Source organism: Temnothorax nylanderi, unplaced genomic scaffold (assembly GCF_030848795.1).
Source record: "Temnothorax nylanderi isolate EJ_2023f unplaced genomic scaffold, tnyl_v1.0 TNYL_tig0081_pilon, whole genome shotgun sequence".
NCBI lineage: Eukaryota > Metazoa > Arthropoda > Insecta > Hymenoptera > Formicidae > Temnothorax > Temnothorax nylanderi.
The window spans coordinates 316155-329165 of record NW_027249143.1 but is presented as its reverse complement, the minus strand read 5'-3'; the positions used below and the strand labels follow the sequence as shown (position 1 = coordinate 329165).

Below are 13011 nucleotides of genomic sequence, written 5' to 3'. Positions count from 1 at the left end.
GACTAGGCTCCTATTCCAGAAATAAAACATGATAAAGCCTAGTTTATAATTACACGAAATGATTAATGCGTTATAATGAACCCGCAATGTAAAAGTTCCTATTCAGATTTTTCTATGGTAAGTGCAAGTGACTCGTAGATTTAATTGATGGCTCATTATGGGTCATTAATCATAACAGTTATGTATTTTACAGTTATTTTTACACTAAAACGTATATTTCTTTTAATTTTTAAAATAATGCTATTTTATTCTTTATTTTATTCTAAAAGTACAAATTTTTTATTTTATGACAATACAATGAATTCTATTTTTTATATATATTTTTAATGCCTGAGGCGCCGCGCCATGCTCTGTCTCCAAGTAGCTCGTCTTCTTCGTAAATCTCTTGTAAGAAGAAAGTATAAATGGCATATAATGTTGAATATAATCAATATACAGAGTGTGGCATTTTAAAAATGCCTCAGACAAATATCTCAAAAAATATGGAACTTATGGAAAAACATTTTAGACAAAAGTTGTAGGATATCAAGGGGGACAAATAATGGTAAAACCAATTTTCGAAAATACAGATAAATTATAAAATCGCACTATATGCTCTGCAACGAGCGCAAGCAAGGTTGAGTATTTAAAAATTAAATGTATACAAAAATTATAGTGTAATTTTTACCAAAAATTAGCAGACAAATTCTGCCAATATTCATAATAGCTTTTATGAGTTTAGTCTCAGAACAGTATAAAAATCAATTTTTACAACTTCACAGAAAGCTGTTTTAGAAACTGTTTTTATTTTAATAACTGTGGTTAGAAATAAAGTATCACAAGAGATATATTTCTAAATAAATTCTTGAAAGAGACATACGGTTGTGGAAAGAAATATCAAGAATTTACTGACGATGTTACTAATTTAGCTTTTGCAGTATTTCGCTGAACAATTATTTCAAACAAAAAAAATGACAATCGCTCGAAGAAAGTCAAATTATGAAAAAGAAAAGGAAGATAAAACTGTTCAAAAATAACAAAATTATAAATAAATATAAATATTTTGTTTTTATTAAACATTAACTTCTTTTACAGCCTAATTCACCAGATATTTTTTACAAAGTAAATTTGTAAGTATAAAAATATAAAAAGTAAACACAAATAAAAAGTAAATTGATTTGTCCTGAACTAATAAACAAAAACCATTTAAATTATTAGCGGAATGTATAGACGGACACATGCGGATACCTTTCCTTCCATTGATTAACCAACCGATTGCTTATTTTACAGCATATGAGATAAAACTTTTGCAGTTTAGGACATTGTTCCAAGATAATGGAATATTTATCATTACGTATATCAAGTCTCACATCGTAAAGATATAACTTTTCCAAGTTTTTGCACTGCGCTAGCAATTCTAAATTGTGACCAGTAAGGGAAAATTGAGACACCCAACCTAAGTTAATAAAACCTCTTGACAAATAAACCTCTTGCAAGTTTTGATAAGAGGAAAGAAGTCTAAATAAGCTCTCAGTAGTTGGGTCTTCGTAGTCTCTGTAACAAAAATGATATAATTAGTATACAGTACTTTAATTGCAAAGATAAAATTCATGTAACTTTTTCAAGATGCTTGCAAGAAAAGCAAACAAATTTCAATAAAGAATACAATAATATGTATTTTAAAAGAAAATGTAGCACACACACTTACAGAAAAAGATCCACTTTTCGTAAATTCTTACAGTTAGTGAGGGCATTAATACACTCAGAACTTATGTGCCTAAACTGATGTGTGTCCAGTAAAATTACTTCTAAATCACGACATGAATTTCCTAACTCTATTAGAATTGCATCATCTATAAAGGGTCCCAATTGTAACTCACGCATCCGTTGATTTTTTTGCAGTATTTTGCAAAGACGTTCAGTTCTTATTTGTGATGTAGTAAGGTTTAAACGTTCCAAACTTTTCAGCTTCTCGAGGTACGAAAATCCTTCGTCGTTTATGCGATTACAATAACTTAGATCCAATTCTAGGAAAAATTTGTATTAGATATATGCAATTTACCCATAATCTTGACAATAATATACACTATACGTATACTATATATCATACCTTTCAAATTTTTGCATATCTCTGAAATTTTAAGTAAGGCTTGATTGTCAACAGATTCGCAGCTTTTGAGTCTTAAGTGCGTTAAACGCATGCCGCAATTATCAAGAAACTTACTTAAATCCTTAACATCAAATTCGCTGTTTGTAAGATCTAACTGTCGCAAATATTTACATCTAGGTGTAAAATAACAAAACATATCGCACATGTATCTACGAGGTATATTGGACATGTATCCACATCGCATGTTCAAACGTGTATAGAGTTCAGGGTCCCGTATTAAATTATTGAAGTACCAATTTACTTGACTTACGCGGCACAACGTCATCAAATCCAAGTTTTTAAATATCTTTAGTAGTATTTCATCCTGCAAAAATAAAATATAAAACTTTAATATTCGAGATGACATTACAATAAATATTATTATGAGAAATAGACTTCTTGGAATACTTTACAGGAAGGGTAGACAAACTGCAAAGCTCCTTGGATTTATCTGAAGAGAGTTTCATTTGCTTTGTCCAATTTGAATCACTTTTTAATAAAATATGACGCGAGTTCTTCTCTCCATTAGGTTGCACATAAGGTATTATCTCCTGAGATGCCTTTTTGTGCTTTAATACATTCTTATAAGTATCGCTGCAAATGTTATCGGAACAAATTTATTTTCATTATTAACAAAAAAAGGATTTAAATATTATCTAAAGTCGACGATAATAATACCTTCTGCAAATAACACAATATTCAGGAAAATTTTCTTGTAGATGAACTATATCCAAGTGTGCACTATTTACATCTGCTGTTAAATTATGAACATCGTCATGGCATGAAGAGTACATGCAGTTAATTCTTTTTAACATATTAGTTAAGCTCTCGTTAGGATTTCTAGAAAGGATCAATTCTGATGTACCGATGAGCATCAGGGCATCTAGCATTGTGTAAGAGAACTGTGAACTGTCCTTAAATACTAGTTTGAGCATTTTGGTTTTAAAGTTACACGGATGCGACAGCGGTGGAGAAAATAATCTTGATGTCGGCGGTACAATCTGAGACCATTCATCCCACAACTTGAACCACTGATTATTAGAATCTTGAGCCCAAATTTGAATTACGCTTCCAGGATTATGCATTTCATAAATAGAGACTCTGATTGGATATACAGCTTCATGAAACTCGATATCTTCAAAATAGAAAATATAATTATACTCTCTTCTCAACAAAAGCTTCTTTAACAATATCTTATTTGCTAATTTAAATATTACATACTAATATAATTATTTTTGTTTGGCGCCCCGTCCGTATCTCCTCCTATAAGTAAATCATATAAATAAAATCGTTGTTCAGCAAATTCTTTGTTTTGCCATGGAGATATTGAAATATCATTATTATTATATGTCTGTAATGAAAAGTCAAAAGATGTCAAATACTACAAACACTTGTAAGTTTAAATTGCGATTACTTTTTACGGAACAATATAACATATAATATCAGGAAATACACATACCAACGTTTTTTTTTTTTAAAAAGGGAATAGTTCTCCATAGTTTTGAAATTTAGGTGGCCCAATTATGTCAGGGGCAGTATAAAATATGCTATAACTGGTGTAGTTTTTGGAAACAAATCTTTTCTTTCCATATTGATAGATGAAATCAACACTATCCTCTTCTCCTACGGATACTCTGCCGACATAGGGGTACCTACTGCAACTCTCGCAATATAAAGATTGATTGTGGGATGTCATACTTCTCCTTAAAAAACGACAAAAAAATATGGAGAATAATAATCCTTGCTTTTGTAGTAGATGCTGTAGTATATGCAATGTATTGTAATATCATATATTTATATAATTATAGCGTAAGATTATATGATCTAATTGTAAGTTTATCCTGCTTCCATTCACATTGCTTATAGTACTGACATTATTACGTAGTCTGCATGTATATTATTAAATAATTAATTATTTTAAACAAAATAACAGTTTAAAAAAATCTTTTTAATATAGAAAAGTGTTTTTTTTATAAATCTGAAATATCGCGAGCTCTGTGGTCTTCTACCACCACATGGCACACGTGCACGAGCACAAAAGAAAAACCAAAAATATTACAAAATTCAGATTGTCCACATTTTCTTCACTTACGCTTAATTTTTAAATGACAATAAAGTTTCATTCTACAATAGTCGTAAGAGTAAATGTAAGACGTAAGCAGTAAGCTATATATTGACTAATAAGATTTTTACAATCCAAGAAAATGTAGTTGATCAATTTTTACTGCTTACGTCTTACCGCATACTCTTACGGCTATTGTAGAATAAGCTTTAAAAAAAATATATCTCTTATTTTATTTTCCGATACACGTTGTAGTGTGTTCCACCACATGGTAGAGTGTTTTACCACGTGGGAGAAAAACATACAGCATACACGCGTGTACGAACACTAAAGAAAAAAATTGCAAAATTTAAATTGCTTACGTTCGCTACACTTACGCTACTAAAGCTGCGGTCCACTTGACGCTACAAATGCTTTGAAGCGTTCTTCCTCTCCTTCTTTCTTTATTGAAAGAAAAGAGAAGAGGAATGCTTCGAAGCATTTGTAGCATCAAGTGGACCGCAGCCTAAGTGACTAAAATCTTTCAAAATGTATTTTTTAATTTATTTAATGTATCTTTTATGATACAGATTAGGACAGCGACCTAACGATAAATCAAACAAAGGATCACACAGTGAATAAAGAGAATTACCGGAAATTTAACTCGGAACTGAATCAAAAAATTAATCAGAAAAACTAATTTCTATCAATTGTTATAGGTACTACTTACTGCGTTTATCAACAAAGCAGACTTGATCTTCTCTGTGTAAAATGAAAAAAAACCATGAAAGAGAACAAATGTTGGGACATGCGGTTAGTGAATGAATGCTCCTTCTGTGCAGGTCCACATCTATATTATATACTGCCAACTCACACAAAATACATGATCCTGAAAAGTATTACATCGAAACTCGAAACTCAGGATTTCAGGTAAATTACTGGAAAGCAAAGGAAAGACTAGCTAGAGGGTGGAGGTATGGAAGGACGCAAGCGCAGATAGGTACATGCAGCGTTTTCTACTAGAAAAACTATCCAGACAACACATAACACTAAAAAAGGCTAGCCGATTTCACAGTCTCCGATTAATGTGATCCTCCGATCAAACTCACTCTGCATCTCTTTCTAACTGTCCCCCTAGAAAGAGACGAAGAGTGAGTTTAATCGGAGGATCAAGTTAATCGGAGACTGTGAAATCGGCCCTATTATGGGTTCGTCTTGACGCTTTCAGCATCATTTTATCTTCGTTGCACATCGAATATCAAACGAGGATAGAGCGATGCTTTCAGCGCTGAAAGCGTCAAGACGAATACAGCCTAAAAGATAACGAAAAAGATGTTTTTCTTAAGTTATCTTTTTGGCAAAGCGAACAGATGTGTGAAAAACATCTCTTGAGCTTATTGGAAAAAGTCATCAAAAAAAGATACCGTTTCATCATCTCTTTTATGATGTACCTTTCAATAAGAACAAAAGATGATGTTAAAAATATCCTTACGCCCAATCAAAAATAGTTATTATTTTACATTATTGTTTAATTTAACCATTAAACTTTTTATCTCTTTTTTCTACTTGTAAAAAAATAATTTGTAATTTCTATGCTTCAAAATAGTTATTCTTCGAGAAATATATCTCAAGAATGTTGCTAGTTACAATTTATTCGAGATGTATATTTTAATACAGTAAAGTATAATTTAAAAAAAAAATTTAATTTAAAAAAGAAAGAAATAAAATATATCGATTTACACTGCATATAGAGATATCATATTAAATTTATACCATGACTCACTCTCTCTATGATGACTCGATCTGTGAAATATATGATCGCCAAAGCGGTACGAATTCCGTCATGGCTTTCGATGACCCACTCTCGTCCAATCTCTCGCCTAATTTGCGTAAGGAATTTTAATCTACTTTCTTAGTCCGAGTATTGTGCATGATGACGAATAACTCATCTCGTTGAGATAATCGTCGTATTTGGTTAAACTTACAAGTTTCGCATATTTTACACACAAATCACATTGTGGCAGACAAACAAAACGTATGACTATAAATGCGTTTAATTTATAAGTTTTAATAGTAGATAATATATAATTAATAATTTTTTTCTACAAACACAGCTTATTATAACATATATCTACTTGCAGATAAGTAGGAGGCAAATTATATTTAAGGATATTTCGCATTCTCTGCTTTTACCTATTCATAATAGTATAATTTAATATTTATATTTATATTTACTGTTTATTTATTTATTTTTATATTTATACATTTGTTTTGTGTATCGCAAAAATTTCTAAACTAAATTTATTTTTTATATATAATATATGTATAATGATAAAATCAATTAAGTATAAGCTCTGTAATTATATTTGCCAAAACCTTCTATAATTTTTCTGCTTATTTATCGATCTTATTGAATGACAGCGGGGAAATTACGTACAGTTGTTATGGAAATAAGGAATGAGTCTCTATAATGCTCGGCTAGACGCGACGTAGACGCTTACGTATTGCTGCAATAGATCATCTCAGCATAAGCCGCCGATCGATAGGTAATTCCCTTTCGTGGAAATGAATGATATTCTTAGTTCCTTTTTGTGATTGTGTCGTATGAATAGCAATGTGTGTGCTTTTTTTCTTACCTTTATTAAATAAAAATATAATAAAAAATTATTTTTCACACATAAAAAACAATCTTGAATTTTATGTGTTTATTTCTTCACATTTTGGAATACTTAACATAAAATGTGTTCTTGCAATGTATATTTGCTTATATTTTTATTTTCTACAGCATAAAAATGAGCATACATATAAGATATATAATTTTAAGCAGTGTAAAATAAGTCGTTTCGTTAATTTAATTATTGAAACTTTGGTCTTATTTAATACTTTATGTTAAAAATGTATTGAAAAATTTGCAATGCAATTTTGCAGCTTTAAGATTGTAAATTGCAATATCAATTCTTAAAATCTGTATAATTTAAGATCTTTGATTAACTTTAAACTTAAAAACGTGACTTCTTCAGTTTGTTTCACGGTGCTCCTCGAACTCCTGCATCTCAAATCAGGTGGCCAGATAAAGAGGAAAGAGAACAGGAAGAAGAAAGCACTCAGAAGATGAAGGAAATGAAGCAAGAAGGAGAAAAGTCACGCGAAGCACTCTTAGTAATTACGGTTATTTCGAAGAGCTTCTCGGAACGGATAAATTGATCCCTCCTCAAATTCTCTCTCCTCTTACCGGGAATCCGGAGGAAGACCTCTCCGCTGAGAGAAATCGAAGAGCAAGTGGTAACGAGAAAGAAGAAATCGGAGAAGGGAGAACGAGGGTGAGGGAAAAGCTGGATAACAGTTACGTATATACACAGAATGAAAGAATTCTGATCGCAGAACTTGGCGGTAGTGGCAGTAGATCTTCTCGGTGCAAACATTGTGAAGCTCGAAGAGAAGATCGAAGGAAGTTGGCCTTTGGAAGAAAATCAATTACGTATTAAATTTATTAAAATGGTTAATAAATGTTTCTGAAGACAAGAAGAGATATTTCTGGAAATAAGATTTGAAGTTGGCTGAAAGAAGAGAGTGACGGAAGTGTGAAGATTAATTTATTTGAGATCAATATATTTGAAACTGGCTGAAAAAAGGATTAAATCTCTTCTTGATTTGAAGAAAATTTCAATATTTTTACTTTCTTGGATTTTTCTTTACTTTTTTCACTCTTCAATCCAGAGTGAAAAAGATTTTAAAGTTCCAGAGATCAAGGACTTCTAATATCTAAAGTTCTGGTATTCCGTTTTAATCCGTTTAAAAAAAAGACTGTTTTACTAATAAAACTATTCGGTTCTCTTGAAAGAATATATAATTATTAATGAGACAAATTAAACCGCATTTGCGAAATACTGTGATTACCAATCAAGAAAATTTAGTTTTATCGAGCAACATTTGTTGATCAGTTCAATAATAGTGTGTTTTGTTTTACAAATATATATATTACAGTGATTATTGATAAATTTACTGATTAATATTTATTTAAAAGCTGCGGCAAACAACCTGTGAAAGCTCACTTCGAGAGTCACGAAGATGAAGAAAGTGTTGTTGTTGATAATCTGCATTCAATTTGCATTAACTGTTGTTGGCAGGCATCACAGGTGAGAGAATAATATGTAGTCAGATTTGTCAGTTTCGTTAACAAAACGATCATTCATCAGATTTTTCTTTTTGACTTATTTTTAATTTTGTATTACTTTTCTGTTCTTCGTTCCTTAATTTCTTGTTTTTCATTGTTTTCCCCTTTGGCTCTTAATTTTTATTTCATTATCCTTCCTTTCTTTTCATTCCTTCATTTTTGTGCATTCTTCTCGTTCAATATAGGGACAGTGATTTTTTGAGCCACGTACAGCTGGTGCATCAATTTCAATGTTCGTTGCCCCAACCAAGGGCAATCGCAGTAGAAGATCTCTTGACCATGGGTCTTGGGCCTGACGAAGCTTTTTATCCTGCATCCACAGTTCTGACACGCTGCACTGGATCGGGATGCTGTCCTGATCCCAAACAGATTTGCGCTCCGATCGAGACCAGGAACGTCAGCCTCGTTTTCATGGTCAGACATCGCATTGATCAACAACGAGACCGTCACCATGAAGTTATCCATGCTGTGGAGCATACCAAGTGTGCCTGCATGGATAAAATTCTGCCCATGAAGAACTCCAGATTTTAAACAAGAAAAATACTTTTAATCTAGCTTTCCAACCAACCCAATATAGATAAATGTTGACTTAAAATGATGACAATTTTATTTGGAAGATTAGAATTTTATTTTCTCAAAGGAGAATTCCTCTTTCTCGAAATTGAAGAAAGAATGACCGTTTCTTCTTCAATTCTTATCAATTTCTACTTATTCCACCAAGTTTTGGTGAAAAATCTAAAATAAATTATACATATATATATATTCCAAATCTTTATTCTAAATATATTTTGGGACGTATTTAATTTTCTATTTTAGAATCGTAGATCTCGATTAAATTAGATTAGATTATGTTAGATTGCACTAGTAAAGTATTGTTTAGGTCGTATTTAAAAAATTATTATGATAAATATATGAGAAGCAATACTTTTTTTATGTAGATTAAGAAATGATTTTGCATATTTTATTGTATTTTAATTACTTGTATCTTATATACATCAACTTATTGGTATGGATAATGGAAAATAAATAAACATATAAATTGAAACGTTATCCTAAAATTTCTACAGGGGAAAAATTTTAGAAAATTAATCCCGGTCGTCCTTTCATTCATTCTTTCATATTAAAATATTGTCTAGCGGCATAGAGATCGTGTTTAATGCTCTTGTTATCTGGATCTAACTTTAGGGCAGCTTCCAGTTCGGGGATGCCATGCTGCGGCGCGGATAATTTACAAAGCGCAGCACCACGACGAGCATGACACCTCGCTCGCGATACTTTGTTGCTTTCGCACTTTGGTTCCATTAGCTCCAGTACCTATGGAAAAAAAGTCTCTTTTCTAATAGCTGTAGCTTTTCCATATACTTCGTATTTAAATCAATCAGATATTTAAAGATAAAAACTTTTCTATTTTATATCTTTTATTTTAAAACTTAATTCATATAATATGTAATGAATTTTATATTGTATTTTTATTTTATTTTTAATTTTATCTATTTTTAATTATTTATATTTTATATATATAATTTTTGATTTCTTATTATATTTAATATATATATAATTTTTGATTTCTTATTATATTTAATCTATTATGTACATATATATTTCTTTTATTTTGACATTTTCTTATATTTTCTGTCTCTTAAAATTCTTTCAAAACGTAGGAAATGTTTCTAGAAAATATGTAGAATGTACATATTAATTTTAATTCTCTCTCTCACACACACACACACACACCCACACACACATTACCTTAGAACAATCGTCAATACACCTATAATAATTTCCAAGGGCGTAATGTGCGGCAGATCTGTTCACATAAAGTGCTGCCATTTTATCGCTGATTTTGATACCATGTGTATATGCACTGATGGCAGCTAAATAATTCCCGGCTTTGAAGAAATCACTGTGTAATACCAAATAATTAATAATCAAAATTAATTTAAACATGGAAAAATATGTGACAAATAGTACTTATTTTGATAACGTACTCGCCCTTGTCTTTCAGCCATTGCGGATCATGTTCTTCAGGACGGAGATTCTCGACAACAAATCCCGTTTTCCTTCTAGCTTCTGCTTGCTTGGAAAGCCACTAAAAAAATAAACTGCACATGAAATTATATGTGTATTAAAAATTGTATATAATCGATCTAAAACTTCAAGTTCAAAGCTGGAAATAATTAAAAAGAATTAATGCTCATCGAGTTTCCTCTAATTGTAAGACGAAATAAATTTCTAGCAAGTTTTCACTGAAAAGAAATTTATTTCTATCAAACACTTTTTTCGCAAAAAAATTAATTCTTTGTAAAATTCTTAGCAAGAAATATTAATCGTAAAACTTATAATTAAAGATACACGTACTTCCTGTTCTTCCACGAAGGCGCTCTCTCTAGCCGGCGTGGGAAAAGCCCGTTCGGAGAAGGTAACATTGATCGTTCCACTTTTTCTAGGAAGTGGAATTGCTTTTGTGGGTTCATCGAATATTTGATTTATTTTGGGATATCGATCCTTCAGTATCCTATCAATCAAATCCTGGTCTGGTCTTTGCTTCTTCATTTTTCTATAGAACTTTTGCAGAGATTTCTTATCCATTTCCTTAACTAAAGAATTTGTTGAAGACTTAGAAGACGTAAGTTCGTCATCTGATTCGGAATCCTCGGAACAACTGGAGCATTCTTCAAAATTAATATCAGATTTTTTGTTGCTCAGATTTTTCGTTGTCTCCTTTATCTTTACATCCGCTTCTTTTCCGTTATTTTCGTTGAGAGTTGTATCTTCCTTTAACATTGTTTGACCGATTGATTCTGTTTTCAGATGTTCTTTAATTGTTGATACATTTTCTGGATTTTCTATCATATCTAATTCTTCTTTCAGTTTTTTTTCATCAACCAATTTTTCTTTCAGATTTTTTTCGGTAACTAAGTGTTTATTCGTATTTTCTTTAACAATTAGATCTTCCTTTAATTCTTCTATAACAATTGATTCTTCTTTCCCTTCTTTCTTGTCAATTTCCCAAGATTGTATGACATCAAGATCATCCTTGAACCATTTAAGTGGAAGCCTTCCAGAAAAATTCTTCGATTAAACACAAAATAGTCAAATTAAATTTTTCTACAGAATTACATTCTTTTGACATATTATTCTTTTGTCGTACTCTCTCCGAAATATCTTTAATCATCTATCTCTCTTTAAAACAATATACCTATATGCCTTCCTATTCTCTTGCACTTTGCCGGAAATATCCTGGAGAATCGGCATTTCTGCATTTGATCGCCATTCTTCGAAATCCTGCATCGCAGCTTTCCGATGACAGTTTCTCAAGGCCTCTATTTTATTCAGCGTATCAGTATCCAAATTGACCTGTATTTTTACTGCTTCTTTTTGCAAATGTTGAAGTTTCTCTAGAGCATAATGATGCGTATCAACTTCATCTTTTAAGTAAAACTGGAGTCTTTTAATGTTCTATTTTTAACCCTTCTCGCGATTTCACTGACTTACGAAATTATATATATAATTAGTTATATATATATAATTTATTTTATTATTTTATTATTTTATTATTATACAAGTATATATATAATTTTAGATGTATATAAAATATAAATATTAATAATTATACCTTTTCGTCTTATTGATTATTCTATTCATAGTTTAAAAACAGAAATTTTCTTATCTGTGTTCATATTATTAACAATTCTTACCCTTTTTAAGTTTTGCACGATTTTCCAAAACACTTTGTGCTTTTTCTAAAATGCGGTTTCTAGTATGACATTTTTCACTCTTGCTAATGTTTTCCATCTCGAGACTCGGCCACTCGATAGCCATGCTAACTTTTTGTAAAGAGAAGACAGCTTCGGTATCCGTCAAAGTACATTCACTCTCCTCTTCAAGTACGTTTTCCCACAGAAATAATTCCAAAATAAAGGGTGGAAAGCTAATCTTCAATAAAAATCGGTTATTATTTCGAGTATTGCATCCCCAGATGCTCATGCATAATATTTTAATATATCAATTGTTTCTTAATTAAAAATTATGTACAACTTTCAAAAGTTATTAAAATTATTATTTTCGAACATCAAATCCTCCTATGTATAGATATGTATAATACAAAAAATATGTATAATACAAGAAAGACATGTAAAAAAATATTTCTTAGGTTTCCCCTTGATTGTGACTGTAAGTGTTGTATTTTAAATATATCAATTAATATAATACAATGTGATTAAATTAAACAATTCGATATAGAGGAAAGGGAAAGGAAAAATATCCAAATTATTCAAGTTTAAAAATATTGTTTTAAACGTTAGGGAAAAAAATTCAAAAATACCTTTACGTAGTTGTCCATAACGAATAAATCCACATTTTTAGGGCGACCTTTTAGAGGCACGTGAATTATTATTCTTTTCTCCGTCTGTCGCCATTGATAATCTTTAATAACTATCGCCATAATCTGAATTTAGATTATCACAAACAATTCATTCGAATCGACACAACTTCCGTTCTTGTTCGTTGTAAAACTCTTATATAGCGCTAGGTAAAATATCGATCAAACAAACATATCTAAGCAACCGCAAAGAACACATATGCAGATTGCAGATTGATCATAATAATTTAATAACAATAACATGATAAATATATATTTTTGAGCGAAATAATTGTCGAAAAATTTGC

At 30.9% G+C, this 13011-nt stretch overlaps 3 protein-coding genes across 3 annotated transcripts; 1 reads left to right on the top strand and 2 right to left on the bottom strand.

Moving 5' to 3' along the window:
• Positions 1 to 222: 222 nt before the first annotated feature.
• On the bottom strand, positions 223 to 4142 carry LOC139774509 (F-box/LRR-repeat protein 4-like). Its single transcript, XM_071709844.1, has 4 exons — positions 2542 to 4142; positions 2090 to 2453; positions 1688 to 2006; positions 223 to 1533 (listed from the first exon to the last, which is right to left on the bottom strand). Exons 1-4 carry the CDS (start codon positions 2593 to 2595, stop codon positions 1194 to 1196), a joined length of 1077 nt encoding a protein of 358 aa, XP_071565945.1. The 5' UTR covers positions 2596 to 4142; the 3' UTR covers positions 223 to 1193.
• A 1736-nt stretch (positions 4143 to 5878) lies between these two features.
• LOC139774433 (uncharacterized) lies at positions 5879 to 9063 on the top strand. Its single transcript, XM_071709689.1, has 4 exons — positions 5879 to 6715; positions 7190 to 7647; positions 8194 to 8305; positions 8529 to 9063. The coding sequence occupies exons 3-4, from the start codon at positions 8238 to 8240 to the stop codon at positions 8872 to 8874; spliced, it is 414 nt and encodes a 137-aa protein (XP_071565790.1). The 5' UTR covers positions 5879 to 6715; positions 7190 to 7647; positions 8194 to 8237; the 3' UTR covers positions 8875 to 9063.
• Positions 9064 to 9290: 227 nt separating this feature from the next.
• On the bottom strand, positions 9291 to 12818 carry LOC139774434 (dynein axonemal assembly factor 4). The gene is made up of 7 exons (XM_071709690.1): positions 12668 to 12818; positions 12042 to 12279; positions 11543 to 11741; positions 10702 to 11401; positions 10332 to 10432; positions 10093 to 10246; positions 9291 to 9657 (listed from the first exon to the last, which is right to left on the bottom strand). The coding sequence occupies exons 1-7, from the start codon at positions 12785 to 12787 to the stop codon at positions 9451 to 9453; spliced, it is 1719 nt and encodes a 572-aa protein (XP_071565791.1). The 5' UTR covers positions 12788 to 12818; the 3' UTR covers positions 9291 to 9450.
• Between the last annotated feature and the right edge of the window lie 193 nt (positions 12819 to 13011).

Coding starts and splice junctions, on each gene's coding strand:
- LOC139774509 (XM_071709844.1), bottom strand. CDS start 2,595: ATGAAACTCTCTTCAGATAAATCCAAGGAGCTTTGCAGTTTGTCTACC. Junction 2,007..2,089: donor GATATGCAAAAATTTGAAAG/GTATGATATATA, acceptor AATTTTTCCTAG/AATTGGATCTAAGTTATTGT. Junction 1,534..1,687: donor CGAAAAGTGGATCTTTTTCT/GTAAGTGTGTGT, acceptor TTTTTGTTACAG/AGACTACGAAGACCCAACTA.
- LOC139774433 (XM_071709689.1), top strand. CDS start 8,238: ATGAAGAAAGTGTTGTTGTTGATAATCTGCATTCAATTTGCATTAACT. Junction 8,306..8,528: donor GTTGTTGGCAGGCATCACAG/GTGAGAGAATAA, acceptor CGTTCAATATAG/GGACAGTGATTTTTTGAGCC.
- LOC139774434 (XM_071709690.1), bottom strand. CDS start 12,787: ATGGCGATAGTTATTAAAGATTATCAATGGCGACAGACGGAGAAAAGA. Junction 10,433..10,701: donor CCTTCGTGGAAGAACAGGAA/GTACGTGTATCT, acceptor TTATTTTTTTAG/TGGCTTTCCAAGCAAGCAGA. Junction 10,247..10,331: donor TGGCTGAAAGACAAGGGCGA/GTACGTTATCAA, acceptor GGTATTACACAG/TGATTTCTTCAAAGCCGGGA.